The sequence below is a fragment of the Trachemys scripta genome, chromosome 1, assembly GCF_013100865.1.
Source record: "Trachemys scripta elegans isolate TJP31775 chromosome 1, CAS_Tse_1.0, whole genome shotgun sequence".
NCBI lineage: Eukaryota > Metazoa > Chordata > Testudines > Emydidae > Trachemys > Trachemys scripta.
The window spans coordinates 336,734,458-336,747,087 of record NC_048298.1 but is presented as its reverse complement, the minus strand read 5'-3'; the positions used below and the strand labels follow the sequence as shown (position 1 = coordinate 336,747,087).

General features: G+C 56.3%; 1 protein-coding gene across 3 annotated transcripts in view; it reads left to right on the top strand.

Annotated features, from left to right (window-relative positions):
- The window catches only part of STARD10 (StAR related lipid transfer domain containing 10), a 44,915-nt gene extending 34,499 nt beyond the window's left edge, over positions 1–10,416 (top strand). For 2 of the 3 annotated variants that reach the window (XM_034759221.1, XM_034759223.1), the window contains exons 2-6: positions 4,907–5,054; positions 5,759–5,862; positions 7,232–7,349; positions 8,605–8,657; positions 10,069–10,416. In XM_034759221.1, the coding sequence (XP_034615112.1) occupies positions 4,913–5,054; positions 5,759–5,862; positions 7,232–7,349; positions 8,605–8,657; positions 10,069–10,296 (645 nt within the window). In that variant the 5' untranslated portion in view covers positions 4,907–4,912 and the 3' untranslated portion in view covers positions 10,297–10,416. The remainder of the gene's footprint in view (positions 1–4,906; positions 5,055–5,758; positions 5,863–7,231; positions 7,350–8,604; positions 8,658–10,068) is intronic. The other variant, XM_034759220.1, reaches the window with a different exon arrangement.
- The last annotated feature ends 2,214 nt before the right edge of the window (positions 10,417–12,630 follow it).

Sequence of the window (12,630 nt, the reverse complement as noted above, 5' to 3'; positions counted from 1 at the left end):
TAATCTGTTTCTCTGGCCCTCCGTTGCCATGGTATCTGAGTGGCTAGCTCCAGACATAAGCCTGTGTATGGCACAGGACGTCTATCCCAGGGGAAGTCCGTTTGTCTGTCCCTCCCTTCGTGGTGTGTGTTCAGGAGAGTTTCGTGTAACCAGTGAACAGGATTAATACAAACAAGAGCAGCACGTTGTGATGATCAGACTTCAATCCTACCAGGCGCCCCAGTACTTACCTGCCTTTTATTCATAATAATTGTAATCTCTGGCTCTTACGTAGAGCTTTTTTCTCATCAGCTCAAAGGGCTTTCCAAAGAGAGTCAGAATCATCCTCCTTTTTTACAGGTGGGGAACCTGAGGCGCTGTTACCCGGTAGCCAGTGCAAAGCCGTGAATGAACCTAGGTCTCCTGCGTCCCACTCTAGTGCTGTAGCCACTAGGCAAGACTGCCTCTTAGTGCTGGTAATTACCCCAGCCCTCCCATGAGGAACCTCTGACGAGGGGTCCCTCGTCTGCAATCGTCTGCTGCGCGGGTCCCAAGCAGTGCCTTACCACGGACGTAAAGCATTTAACTACTACATCTCTCTGCCTCCCCACGCTGCACCGTCCTTGGGAGTAAAGCCAGGGCTTGGTTCACCCATTCTCCTTAGCGATGTCCTGGTCCTACACAGGAGCCCATCCGTCCTCTAATGCAGCAGGTGCCGTTGTTGGGTGCTCCTAATTCAGACCCGCGTGGTTCTCTTAATTCTCTGTGGGCTTTCGTCTTAGGAGAGACTCTCCCTTGGCTGCCTGCAGCTGCTGGTGGTCTCCTCAGGCCGGGCGATGCCACAACTCGGCTGTGTCTACACAGACGTTTTTCTGATCTGCCGCCGCTGCTGCGTCGACATTGAGAGTAACCCGCTCCGCCCAGTGCTGTCTCCCTGTAGTGGTGGCTGGGACATAGAGCCTGCTACAGCGTTGGCTAACTGAGCTCTCTTAGCTCGAGTAGAGCCGCGTGTGCTCAGAACCTGAGATCACAGGTTTGGTCCCTGCGGCTGATTGGCCAGCCAGGGCGCAGCGGTACTGGAGCACTACTATAGCCAGGGTATGGGTGTAACAACCACCAGGCTCTGAGCAGGGTTTGGTGATGGGGGAACGCTGGAGGCTGGGTTAGATGAGCCTGAAGGGTCTCGTGGCTGTCAAGGGGATGGTGCCCGTGGATGTGCCAAGGCAGCCTGGCTGCCTGGCCTCTCTCGGGGACGAGCACCGCGGCAAAGCAAGTCCGTGCAGTCGATGTTCCTGGAGCAGGTGGTTTCGCTCAGTGCAGACCCCCTGAGCAGCAGAGCCCTCCAGCGCACACCCACACGCCTGGAGCTCCGGGCTGCGGAAACGGACTGATCCTCTGACCGCCTGTTCTCGGGCACCGAGTCAGGAGCGTTTCGCTGCCGCTGTCCAAGGCAGCGGGGTCAGGGCCTCAGAACAGAGAGGGGCGTCTGTGCAAGGGAAGGCCGGGGGCTCTGAGCTGGGAGTGGGGGGCTTGGAGGAGAAGGCCTGGCTGAGATTCTGCACTGAGGAATCTGTCAGGGTGTCCAATATTGGACACTGCTAATGCAATGGGGGCACCCTGTCCATCCCTCCCCCGCAGCTGTTTGAGTTTGAGTTGACTGAAACAGACCCTATAATTCAAGCACCCTGCCTTTCCCTGTGACCTCCTGTGTGACGTGAACTACCCCATGTCCCGTGGTGTGGGGAGCTGGAAGGAGGGCCGGGCGTTTCTAGATGCCGGTTGGAGGAGAGAGGCTTGGCAGTCGAGTGGTCAGAATACAGGCCTGGGGGTCAGGGATTCCCGAGCTGATGATTTTTTTTGAAGGCCAGAAGAGACCATTATGGGCGCCCAGTCTGTCCTCCTGCGTAGCCCAGGCCAGAGAACTTTGCCACTGTAATTCCTGCATCAAGCCCACCGCTTCTGGCTGAGCTAGAGCAGAGCTTGATATCAAGACTCCAGGCGATGGAGGATCCACCATGTCCCTTCCTAAGTTGTGCCAATCGTTAATTCCCCTCCCTGCTCAATTCAGATGAGAAATAAGGCACAAACTTTTATCTAGCTTCAGTTCCCAGCCATTGGCTCTCTTCTGCTAGATCAAAGAGCCCACGGCTATCAAATCTCCTCCCCTAGTAGGTACTTAGACTCCGTGATCAAGTGACCTCTGATCCTTCTGTGGAATGAGCTAAATCGAGCTGCTTGACTCTCTCGCTAGGATGGATTTTCCCGACCTCCAATCGTTCTTGTAGCTCTTCTCCGAAGCCTTTCCGATTTTTCCACCTCCTTTTTGAAACTCAGACCCCAGAACCGTACCCAGCACTCCAGGAATGCTAATGCCGTATGCAGAGGTGACACCCTCTCCCTGCTCCGACTTGCTGGCCCTCTGCTTATACGCCCCAGAGTTGTGTTCGCCCTCTTAAGGCATGGCTGCGCCGCGGCTGGGCATGAGCCTCTCAGCCTGGGCCGGCAGACGAGCTAGCAGGGCTCGTGCTAGTGCACCGAAAATAATAGTGTGAGTGGTGGCGAAGGGTTGGACCCACCCTGCCCGCCGGGTCCGAGCTGAGGTGGCCAGCCCGGGCCTCTGCCGGCATGGGAATGTCACGGCTATTCTTAGCACGCTAGCACAAGTCTGTCAAGCCGGGCTGGACTGCTCACTCCAGCTGCAGCGTAGACGTGCCCATAATCGCGCTGGGACGTCACGTCCTGATCCCTGTCCTGCCACTGCCTTGCCCTTTGGTCCCCGATGTTACTGAACTTCCCAGACTCTCCGCTTCTCTGCCCGGAAAATGGGGATCATTAGATCCGCCTGTTCCGAGGATCTGCTGGGTACTGTCTGTCTGATTGTTACTGCAGACAGCGAAGGGGAGGCGGAGAGGAGCTGATGCTTTGATCAAAATACAATCAAACCTGCCTCTGATCCCATTGTGCCCCCTCTGGGTTTGGATCACATCCCGGCTTTCGGGCAATTAAGCTTTGCAGTTCAGTGGGAGAGGATTTAGAAGGCATTTTCACCTCCCTCTGCCCCTGATGGGATGGACCGAGAGAAGGTGAAGGAAACTTAACTCCAGGCACCCTATGGTGAGGCTGTTTTATTGCACTGAGCCAAAGAGCCATTGATGGACCATGTGACTTGTCCGGGGTCTTGGCTTCTAAGATGCTGCAGCCATAGGCTGTGTTTTCATCAGCTCTCACGCACTAAGTAGTCAGGCAGGGTCAATATATGGGCAGGAAAATCCAGGTGCTGCAGGGAGCAGTGTGGGGGATTCAGTAGGTGGCGCTCTTCCCTCTCGCTGGAATCTGTACAAAATAATGGCCCAGCATGATCGCAGGAGGTGCTGTGCTGCTGACCTTAAGGACTCAAATATCCCACTTCATGATGTTTTTCCAAGAGCAGGGATGTTGGCTCCAGTGTCCTGGCTGAATAGCCTATCTAGTGATATGGGCCTGCATCCCACCTCGCTATAACTACCCCTTGCCCCGCCTTCAGTGGGGGACAGCGTTCTTCACTTCCTGTCCTAAACGGGTCCGTAGCTTCTGCGCTGCGTTGCTAAACAGCTGCCATCTTCCTCCCCAGAGCTGGCTGCATTTCAGTGGTGAGGGAGGCGATCCCTGCCTGTGCACAGCCTATGAAGCGCTGTGAGCTACAGGCGTTCTATACGCGGAAGTTAATATTCTGAGAAATGGCGCGCTCTGTCAGCTCTTAAATCAAAGACTCCAGCTGGATGTTATCGCGTGGCGTTGGTTTCCACGTTGGAGCCCATTTAATACCCTCTGATCGTAGCTGCTACGTCACTGGCCTGTGGGGATGGGGGGGGGGCATCCTTTGGGAAGTAGTGCTGCTCCGTAGCCAGCTGTCTATCTTCAAACCTCTTTAATCTCATCCTATCAGACCCTGTTCATGTTCCTGATTTACGGTGAGACTCGGGAGCTCCCGGTTCCTTTGCCAGAGACTGGCTTCATCTGACGGCAGTTGAATAGGGCCTGAGTGAGGCAGTGCAATACAGACTTCGTGACACAAGAGGGAGCTAGATGCAGTGAGAGAAACGCAGAGTTGGCTTGAATCCGGTTATTCATTTGTACAGTGCCTGAAACCAGGAGGCCCTGGTCGGTGCCTGCAAGAGACATAATGATTCTCCTGCTGGCTTGATTGACTGAATCTTGCGGTGCTGTAAGGGGGAGGCGGGGATTTTAATTGGTAAAACCTCTGGAAAGGGGGCTGGGCTTCAAGTGGGCTAATCGACACGGGACATCTGTGGGGGAGACTGGTCTAAATAACCACTTACCTTGAGGTAGCCCGCTTGGCGTTGCGGTGTGTTCTCGATTCAAAACATTGGTTAAGCCAGTGATCTGCCTTCGCGACGGTTGTGCTCTGCAAGCGGGGGCTACGCCTTGGAGGTGCCTCCCTGTGCCATGAGATGGCTCACACCTGTGTAGAGCCCGTCGGGTGAGATGTCTGCGCCTCTCCGAAAGCTTCTGGAAGGAGTAACGGGGTTAGATCAGCTCTCGTCGTGCCATTTATCTGTCGTGCATATACGACACCCATTGCCACCGTTTTGGAGCACTTCACAATCTTCAGTACATGGGGCAGAGCACTGTACAGATGGGGAAACTGATGCACACAGCATCTAAGTGACTTGCCCCGTCACAGAGGCAGAGCAAGGGGGGGGGACATGGGAGACCTGGGTTCGAGTCCTCGTTTAGTGCCTAACCCCTGGGTTGTCCTTCCTCTCTGCTCTGCAAATATTTCCCTGCCTTTGCAGGTCTGTGCCCCGAACAGCTTGCAGTCTATGGGCCAGGCCAAGCCAGCCCTGTAGGAGTTCAGGCGCCAACCCCGAGCGGGGCAGTGGCCCTTTGTGCGTGCGTCAGGTTCTCACCCAGTCTGTCTCTGCAGTGCAGGATGGAGTGCAAGGACATCGCCGCGGAGACGCTCTACGACGTGCTGCACGACATTGAGTACCGGAAAAAGTGGGACACGAACGTCATTGAGACCTTCGACATTGGGAAGCTGACCGTCAACTCGGACGTGGGCTACTACGCCTGTGAGGAGCCGGGGGGGAGCAGGGCTGAGTCCCAGGGGAATAGAGCCCCTCCTCCCCAAATCTGTGCAGCAGTTGTACTCAGCGGCTGTTTCAGAGGATGGGGCTGGTTAGTGGGGCGTTCTGGAGGGGCTTGAAGTGGGCACTAGCATTTGAGCACCAGGCTGGGCACGGGGTTAGGACAGCATCAAGTCAGTCGCCTCTCTAGTGCGCCTGATCCGCTGCATTTAGCGTGAACAGAGCCACCAGCAAGGAGGGAGCGGGGCCAGGGACATTGACAGGGCAGCATTGTCCTCTGCTGAAAGGCTGGGGGTGGGGGCAAGGGATCTCACACGGTGGGGAGGTGGGACCTGAGTATCCCGAGGAGAAGCACAGCATAAATGCTTCGATAAAGAGAAGGTCCAGGGAACGTATTAGGGTGGGGGCGATGGGAGAGGGGGCAGGGAATGGATACTAGCGTGGGGCTGACGGGGCGGGGGTTGGGGAATGGATACTGGGGCGGCTGATGGGGTGGAGGGGGTTCTGGGGGTGGATACTAGCATGGTGCTGACGGGGAGGGCTATCTGGGACTGTTTAGTGATACAGAGGACACCCCGCTCTCTCCTCTAGCTCCCGGGGAGTTGGGAGGGGGAAGTCTTTTATTCCAACTCAGGAGCTAAATCCCCTTTCTTCTTCCCCCATCTCCCTTCCCCCATCTCCCTTTCCAGGGAAGTGCCCCAAGCCCCTGAAGAACAGAGATGTCATCACCCTGCGCTCCTGGCTGCCCATGGGGGCCGATTACATCATCATGAACTACTCGGTCAAACACCCCGTGAGTGCCCTGCCCGCCACAGATTGACCCGCCGGGGGGCGGGATGGACTGAGATGGGGGATCGGCAGGGATCAGCTCTGAGCTCTGACCGTAACTAGCCTGCAGCACTGGCTCAGGGGGACACAAGAGGCTACAACTTCACTTGGCCACGTGTGCCCCGGAACCACAGGCTGAAACCCTGGCAGGGCGACTCTGCACAGACATTGAAGATCCCATAAGACCAGGGGTTTGCCCCCGGTGCCCTGTCCCCTCCTTGCTGTCGTGGCCTTAGCACGCTAGAGATGGCTGCATGTGGGGGTGAAAGGAATCACAGAAACCTCAGTTGTCCTAACAACGCTGTGGTCACCCAGGACTCTCACAGCCAAGTCGTCTTACTCACTAGGGTCACGTGGAACCTCACAGCAGGGCCAGAGCTCAGGTCCGCCTGCACCAAAGGCTAGATCAAGCGACAGGGGCCTAAGGGAGAATCTCCGTTAGCTCCTATAGATATATATGGCCTCTGACACGCAGCCGGGCGCTCTTACCCTGTCCAGTAGAAGGCAGTATTGCACAGGCATGCACACACCGCATCCGTTCACCTCACTACTAGTACAACAATAATGTAGCTGTAAGCAGTGGTGCTTGTACTACCCACCGTGCCTTGTGGTGCACCGTTGTTCCGTAGGGAAAGGATCTCTGGTGGGGCACTGGGTTAAGTCATGCAGAAGGCTTTGATCTCTGCGTGTCTGGATTTAATGGTCTGCTCTCGGCTTACTGCCCGTCAGCGTAGATCATAAAACCAGCATGTAATCTGCCCCCCTGGATCCTAGCTGCTTCGGAGAGCTGTGGGTCAGAACGGAGGCCCCCGGCTCAGCTGTCCGGCAGCGCTACTTCTCCCTCACTAGCCAACTACTTCTCCCTCACCAGTGCTACTTCTCCCTCACTCTGAATTCTACGTGGAGTCAAGCCACAAAACTGGAATTTGTCTCCGGGGTACCCCGAAGTTGGGAGTTCTGGGCTTTTGCTCCAGCCCATGCTATAAAGACACAGGGTCTAATCCTGCGCCCCCTGATTTCAGTGGCAGAGCTCCCGTCCTCGTCCACCACACCCAGGACCACCTGCTATGCCTGGAGTGTTTGGGTTCTGGTTGAGCTAAGGCCCCTCAGAGTATGGGCAACACATGGTGAATGAACACCCCTGTCTTGAGTTGACCCCACTGGGAGGCAGCTCCCCCTAGCTCTGGGGATGGGGGGCCAAGGCCTGGGCTGCTGACCAATGGACCCTTTGACTAACCAGCTGAGGGTGCATTATCCAGTCCCTTCCTCGTCCTCCCCAGACCAAGTCACAAACAGCCTGTTTCTGTTCCCCCTCCCCCCCCCCCCCTCTGCAGAAATACCCTCCAAGGAAAGACATGGTGAGAGCGGTGTCCATCCAGACGGGCTACTTGATCCAGGGGAGAGGAGTCAAGAGCTGCTCCATCACCTACCTGGCCCAGGTTGACCCCAAAGGTAATTGCACGGCCTGGGGCCGGCCCGGCTGCGAGGCTGTTTCTCTAGGGACGCTATTGGAGCCCTTTCCCCACTGCTTTCCATTGCTCGCGGGTCCAAAGAGCTGTAACCACATCACCTCGTCCCATGAGCTCCCCATTCGTTTCAGGAGCCCCGTCTGTCACTAAATCTCCCCGCCTCGCCAGCCTGTGTGGAGGAGCTCCCACCCTCTGTAGAAGTCTCTCTGTACCTCTAATCAATTCTCCCTCTCGTCGGAAAATCTTCCCCAGTCTCTTAACTTACGTCCAACCCCTTCAGGGTGCCATGCGGCTGAGATGCTCTGCAGAATATACACTCCTATTGCACTGAGCCTAAGAAGCCTTGCAAGGCCTAGGAGACTTGTGCAGGGAACCTGAGAGCAGAACCCGGCCGGGTCGCAGATCTCAGACCGAAATCCCAGCTGTACGGAGAATTGCCGCTAGCCGAGAAGACTTTGCTCCCTCCTTAGCAATCTCGCCTCTTTGGGAGGAGAGGCCTGTGTCCTTGTCCATGGGAAGCTGCGGAATATACCGCATCGCTGGGGCCCTGCTGTAGCACCCTCCAGTGGAGCACTTGAGCGGTGCCGTCTTTTCAAGGAAAAAATAGATTTTGAGCAGCGTCAGGGAAACACCGTGGGTGGGAAATCCCGGGGCCCTGCCAGGTGCAGACTGCAGTTCTGCTTAGAGCGAGGGGCTCCCTTGACAGCCGTGCTCAGGGAGATGGGCAGACTCCGGCCCCCGTCCCTCTCTGGCATGCTCTGGAATGCTCACTCCGTCTCAGACTTACTCTGCCATCTCCGACCTCTTCATCTCCTGACTGCCTCCACCACCCCACATGCTTCCTCCACTGCTGCTTGCTCTCCAGGTGGTCTTGACCTGTGCCATCCCTCAAGCAGACTTTCCTATGAATGACCCCTCCCAGAATGGCTTTCTTCAGACCCCAATAGCGTTAAGGGCTGGAAGCAGCTCACCGTCCCTATGTGAAGGTCTAACCCACTGGTGAGTGTGTTACAGGTCCCCCTCTGTGCTGACCCGTAGAGGAAATGAGTCTTCTACAGCCCCAGCTACAGAGCTTCAGTTCGTTAGCTCAAGCGGTAGCAGCTGATGCTTTGGAGGTTCGTGGTTCGCCTGGTGTGTTGGCCAAACTGGCAGTCGTCTCCAAGGCATTTGGGGGTGTACTGTGCGGACTAGCGGCGGTACCGGGTCTCTGCCTCATTCTTCTTGTCTCTGTTATGTAGGTTCTTTGCCTAAGTGGGTGGTGAACAAATCGTCTCAGTTTCTGGCTCCAAAGGTAAGTGTCCCACTCTGGCCTGGCTATGATTCTAGCCCATGTTCACGCGCATCTCTCGCTGTAGGCAGCGGGCGCTCTCCTGGCTCTGGACTGTAGCTGTCACATCCACACACCTAGCAAACGTGGCCGGCTGTAGGACGCTCCGAAGTCTTCGCTATCACATGGTCGCTTTGGTTTGCCCTCAGCCCAGCACTTAATGCATTAGCTCAGGTGGTGAAGCTGTTCCGGAATCTGTCCCCTCCGCCTGGAACATTGTCAGAGAGTGATGGCTGGTGGCAAATGGAGATGCCTGCTACTGACGACACAGTTTAATTAGAGCCCCAGTGATTTCTGCCTCTGGGCGGGCTGGCTTGGCTACCTTTGCGGTAGCTGCCATCCATCATTTCTCCAACGAGCAGGTGAAGAGGCGACTCCATCATAGTCCATAAGTAGCAGCCCAGGGAGAAGGTGTCAGGGTGCCTTTATCCTGCAGACCAAGGCACGATGAGATCCAGAGGCTGGCAATTGAGATTAGAAAAAATCCCAGATGGAAATTGGAGATCTCCAAGAGTGAGGGTCACGAACCACTGGAACTGCTGCTATGGGGCAGTGGTGAAGTCATCGTGTGGCGGTGGGGTGGGGTGGATTTCTAAAAGAGGGTCGAGTTCAACCACAGGTTGTTGGTAAGGGCGGTTCTGGTGACATGGGTGGGGTAGAAGGCAGATTGCAGGGGGTTAAGGGAACTTGATCAGGCTTCCAGCCAGAGAGACCTACAGGACAGGGCTGCCTTCAGAGTCCGGTTATGCTTCTCCCTGAACTAGGATGAGACCCCACTGCCCAGTTCACATAGGTCACCCGATGGACTTCAATCCCTGCCCACTTGGGCTGGGGAGGAGCCACTGATGTGCCAGCAACAGGCTGCAAATCCCTTGAGTTGTACTGGTGCACTCGGTGTTGCTCACAGACCTTCAGAGGCAGGTGTGACCCTCCTGAGGTCTGTCGTGGACTCGGTCGGGCTCGCTGGTCAGAGCGGTGCCTCACGGATGGGCTCGAGGCGACAGGGTTGATTCAGTCAGCCACGCTGCCCCTCCTAAGCCAGGGTTGAGGCCCACGCTGACTGCAGAAAGCATCCAGGTGGGAAGATGCAGCCGTGATGCAGCCTTCTTGACCCTGTACCGGTCCCTAGATGTTTCTTAGCCTGGGCTCTGACCAGAGGCCGCTCTAGACAATCTGCAGTCCTCAGCAAAGCTTGAGCGTACTTCCCCCTCCCCATAGGCCTAGATTGGACCCGGATGACTCTCCATCGTGGTGGAGGGGCAGCCAGCCCACACTTGGGTAGCACCCAATCTGCCACCCTAGGTGCAGATGCCTCATTCACTGATGGCTCGAGTGGCTCTGACCTGTCTCCTGCCTTCTCTGCCTGCTCCCCCAGGCCATGAAGAAGATGTACAAAGCCTGCCTGAAGTATCCCGACTGGAAGCAGAAGCACAACCCTCACTTCAAGCCCTGGCTGTTCCCCGAGCAGAGCACCCTCCCCACCGTGGCGCTCTCGGAGCTCTCCATCCAGCACGCCGACTCGCTGGAGAACATCGACGAGAGCAGCCTGTCCGAGACCAAAGACGACAGGGGCGAGGGCAGCGACGAGGACAGCGTCAACTGAGCCGCCCTCGCTTCCCCCCCCCCCCCCCCCAGCCCCTCACCCCTCCACACTCGCCCAACCGGGTTTATTTTGTCTGTGTATCCAGTGCAGGTCGTGTAACACGCTCCCCCGCCCCATCGCTCCCCACCCCGGCTAACGGGGCTGGTGTTTGGGCATTTCTCAAGCAGGCCAGGGATGGGAGAGGGACTGTCCCGCCCTTGATGCCAGAAATCTGGATTTCCCCAAGGCTAGTACTTTAGGCCCGGACCCTGAAAGGTGCAACTCCCACTGGGACTTAGGCATCGAAATACCTTTCAGGGTCCAGGCCTCAGTGGTTGGCAGTGGGAACGCCAGCGCTCTAGCACCGAGCAGGATGGATGCCCCGTCGCTTGAGGGGAAGCTTGTCTCTCTCCTGGCTGAGGAAAGCATGGTGTGGGAGGAATCCGTGGCACTGCAGAACGGTCACTATAGGCCGAGCGATGTTCAAAATCAACCTTGCGGGGCCTTCTGGGAGCGTGAGCCACCTTCCCGGTCTGCCCGGCAGCGCGGGCTGGGCGCTGCCTTCTCAGAGGGCAGGGACCTTCAACGGGCGGCGGCGCCGTCAGTGTCCAGGGAGAGTCACTCCCCACAGGGAGCAGGGAATGGAGCCTGGGGGGGTGTTAGGCATGATTCCCCCAAGGGAGGAGGGCTTGGGAAACACCTGCCCTTTGGTGAACGAGATGACTGAAGCGGGACTGGCGCTCCCAGAAAGCCGCATGCTCCCCCTGTCGTTAAATGGCTGTCGTCTCTGTTTTCTTTGTTATCCTGTAACGGTTAGAACTGCCTTTTTCTGATTGGGACCAGTTTACGGCCCCATCTCCCTAGGGGGGGTCCCCAGCTGCTTTGGGACTCTCCAGAGAGGGTGGGACCCCTAGGGGCCCTGGGCTTTCCTGTGAGAGGGGACCCAGAGGTCTTGACGTCTGAATATTTTCTCTGCGCTAGAATTAGAGGCCTTGAATCTGGATTTTGAAGCGGGTTCCTTGAAAGCACTCCCTGAAAACCCCGTGTTCTGTTTCATGGGGGAAAAGGAGATTTTGTACCTTGTACTGGAGCAGTTTATTTAGGAATAAAATGAATAAATCAGGCAAGCAGGATGGCTTGGCGTTTTCCTTACCTCTTGGTCACCACCCGTCGGGCCCCCTGCGTCATCAGACCCGCTGCCTTCTCCAAGCAACCTGACAACTCGCCCCAGGTGGAGGTGACGGTGGATGGGGATGTGCTCAGGTTATTGTCCAGCTGGGTCAAGAAGCTCATGGGAGGGGAGTCTCTAGCTGCCTGTCACTGCTTGGCTTTGCCCTGCTCTCCGGTGAAGTCTCAAGCTGGATTGTGCCACGCTTGGCTGTGGATTTTATTTGCTATGGCACACCTGCGTGCTCTCCCTGCCCTTGGTTGCATGTTCCCTACAGGTGACGGGTTCCCATCCACTGACCTGGGGCCCAGCGTTCTGGCTTTGGAGATGGGCATGCTAAGATGACCCGCCCTGCTGCGTTTCATTGGGATACAAACCTTCCCCTGCTGTGTTTGCAACCTGAATCGCACAGCACGGAGCTCTGCTGGGCCCCTGCTACCTGCCTCCTCTTCCCCTGCAAACACCTTCACCTGCACTGGAGCGTCGGCTGTTCCCGATCCCAGCTTTGTAGTCACAGCTGATGCCCCAGCTGTGCATCAGACCAAGCATAAATGAATAGGAGGCAGTCGGCACTGGCTGGTAAACGTCGGTGAGTAATTAGACACATGGGGGAATAGGAGTAGGGAGCTAAAGCCAAGTCTCTGTTTGGTCAACTGGGACAGATGCCTAGGAAGGGGGGAAGCTGTGATCATAGAATCATAGAATATCAGGGTTGGAAGGGACCTCAGAAGGTCATCTAGTCCAACCCCCTGCTCAAAGCAGGACCAATCCCCAGATAGTGTTTGTTTTTTTTAAACCCCAGTTCCCTAAATGGCCCCCTCAAGGATTGAACTCACAACCCTGGGTTTAGCAGGCCAATGCTCAAACCACTGAGCTATCCCTCCCCCCATCTACTCTAGCCAGTCCTAGAGTGCAGCTAACTCTGTTGTTTGAAGCAAAGATTTTTTTTTTTTTCAGTGCACTAAAGTATTCCTGTCCATTGACCTGATCAACCGTTGTACCTGGCCAGCTCCGAAAGCCCAGGCCCCTAGCGGCGGGAGGCAAAGGGAGAGGAGGAGTGAGCTGTAAGTAGTAGAGGAGTAAGGAGTAAAGTAAGCCGTCACGGGATAAGAGAGAAGGTCCTCTCATGGATCAGTAACTGATTAAAAGGTAGGAAACAAAGGGTGGGAATAAATGGTCAGTTTTCA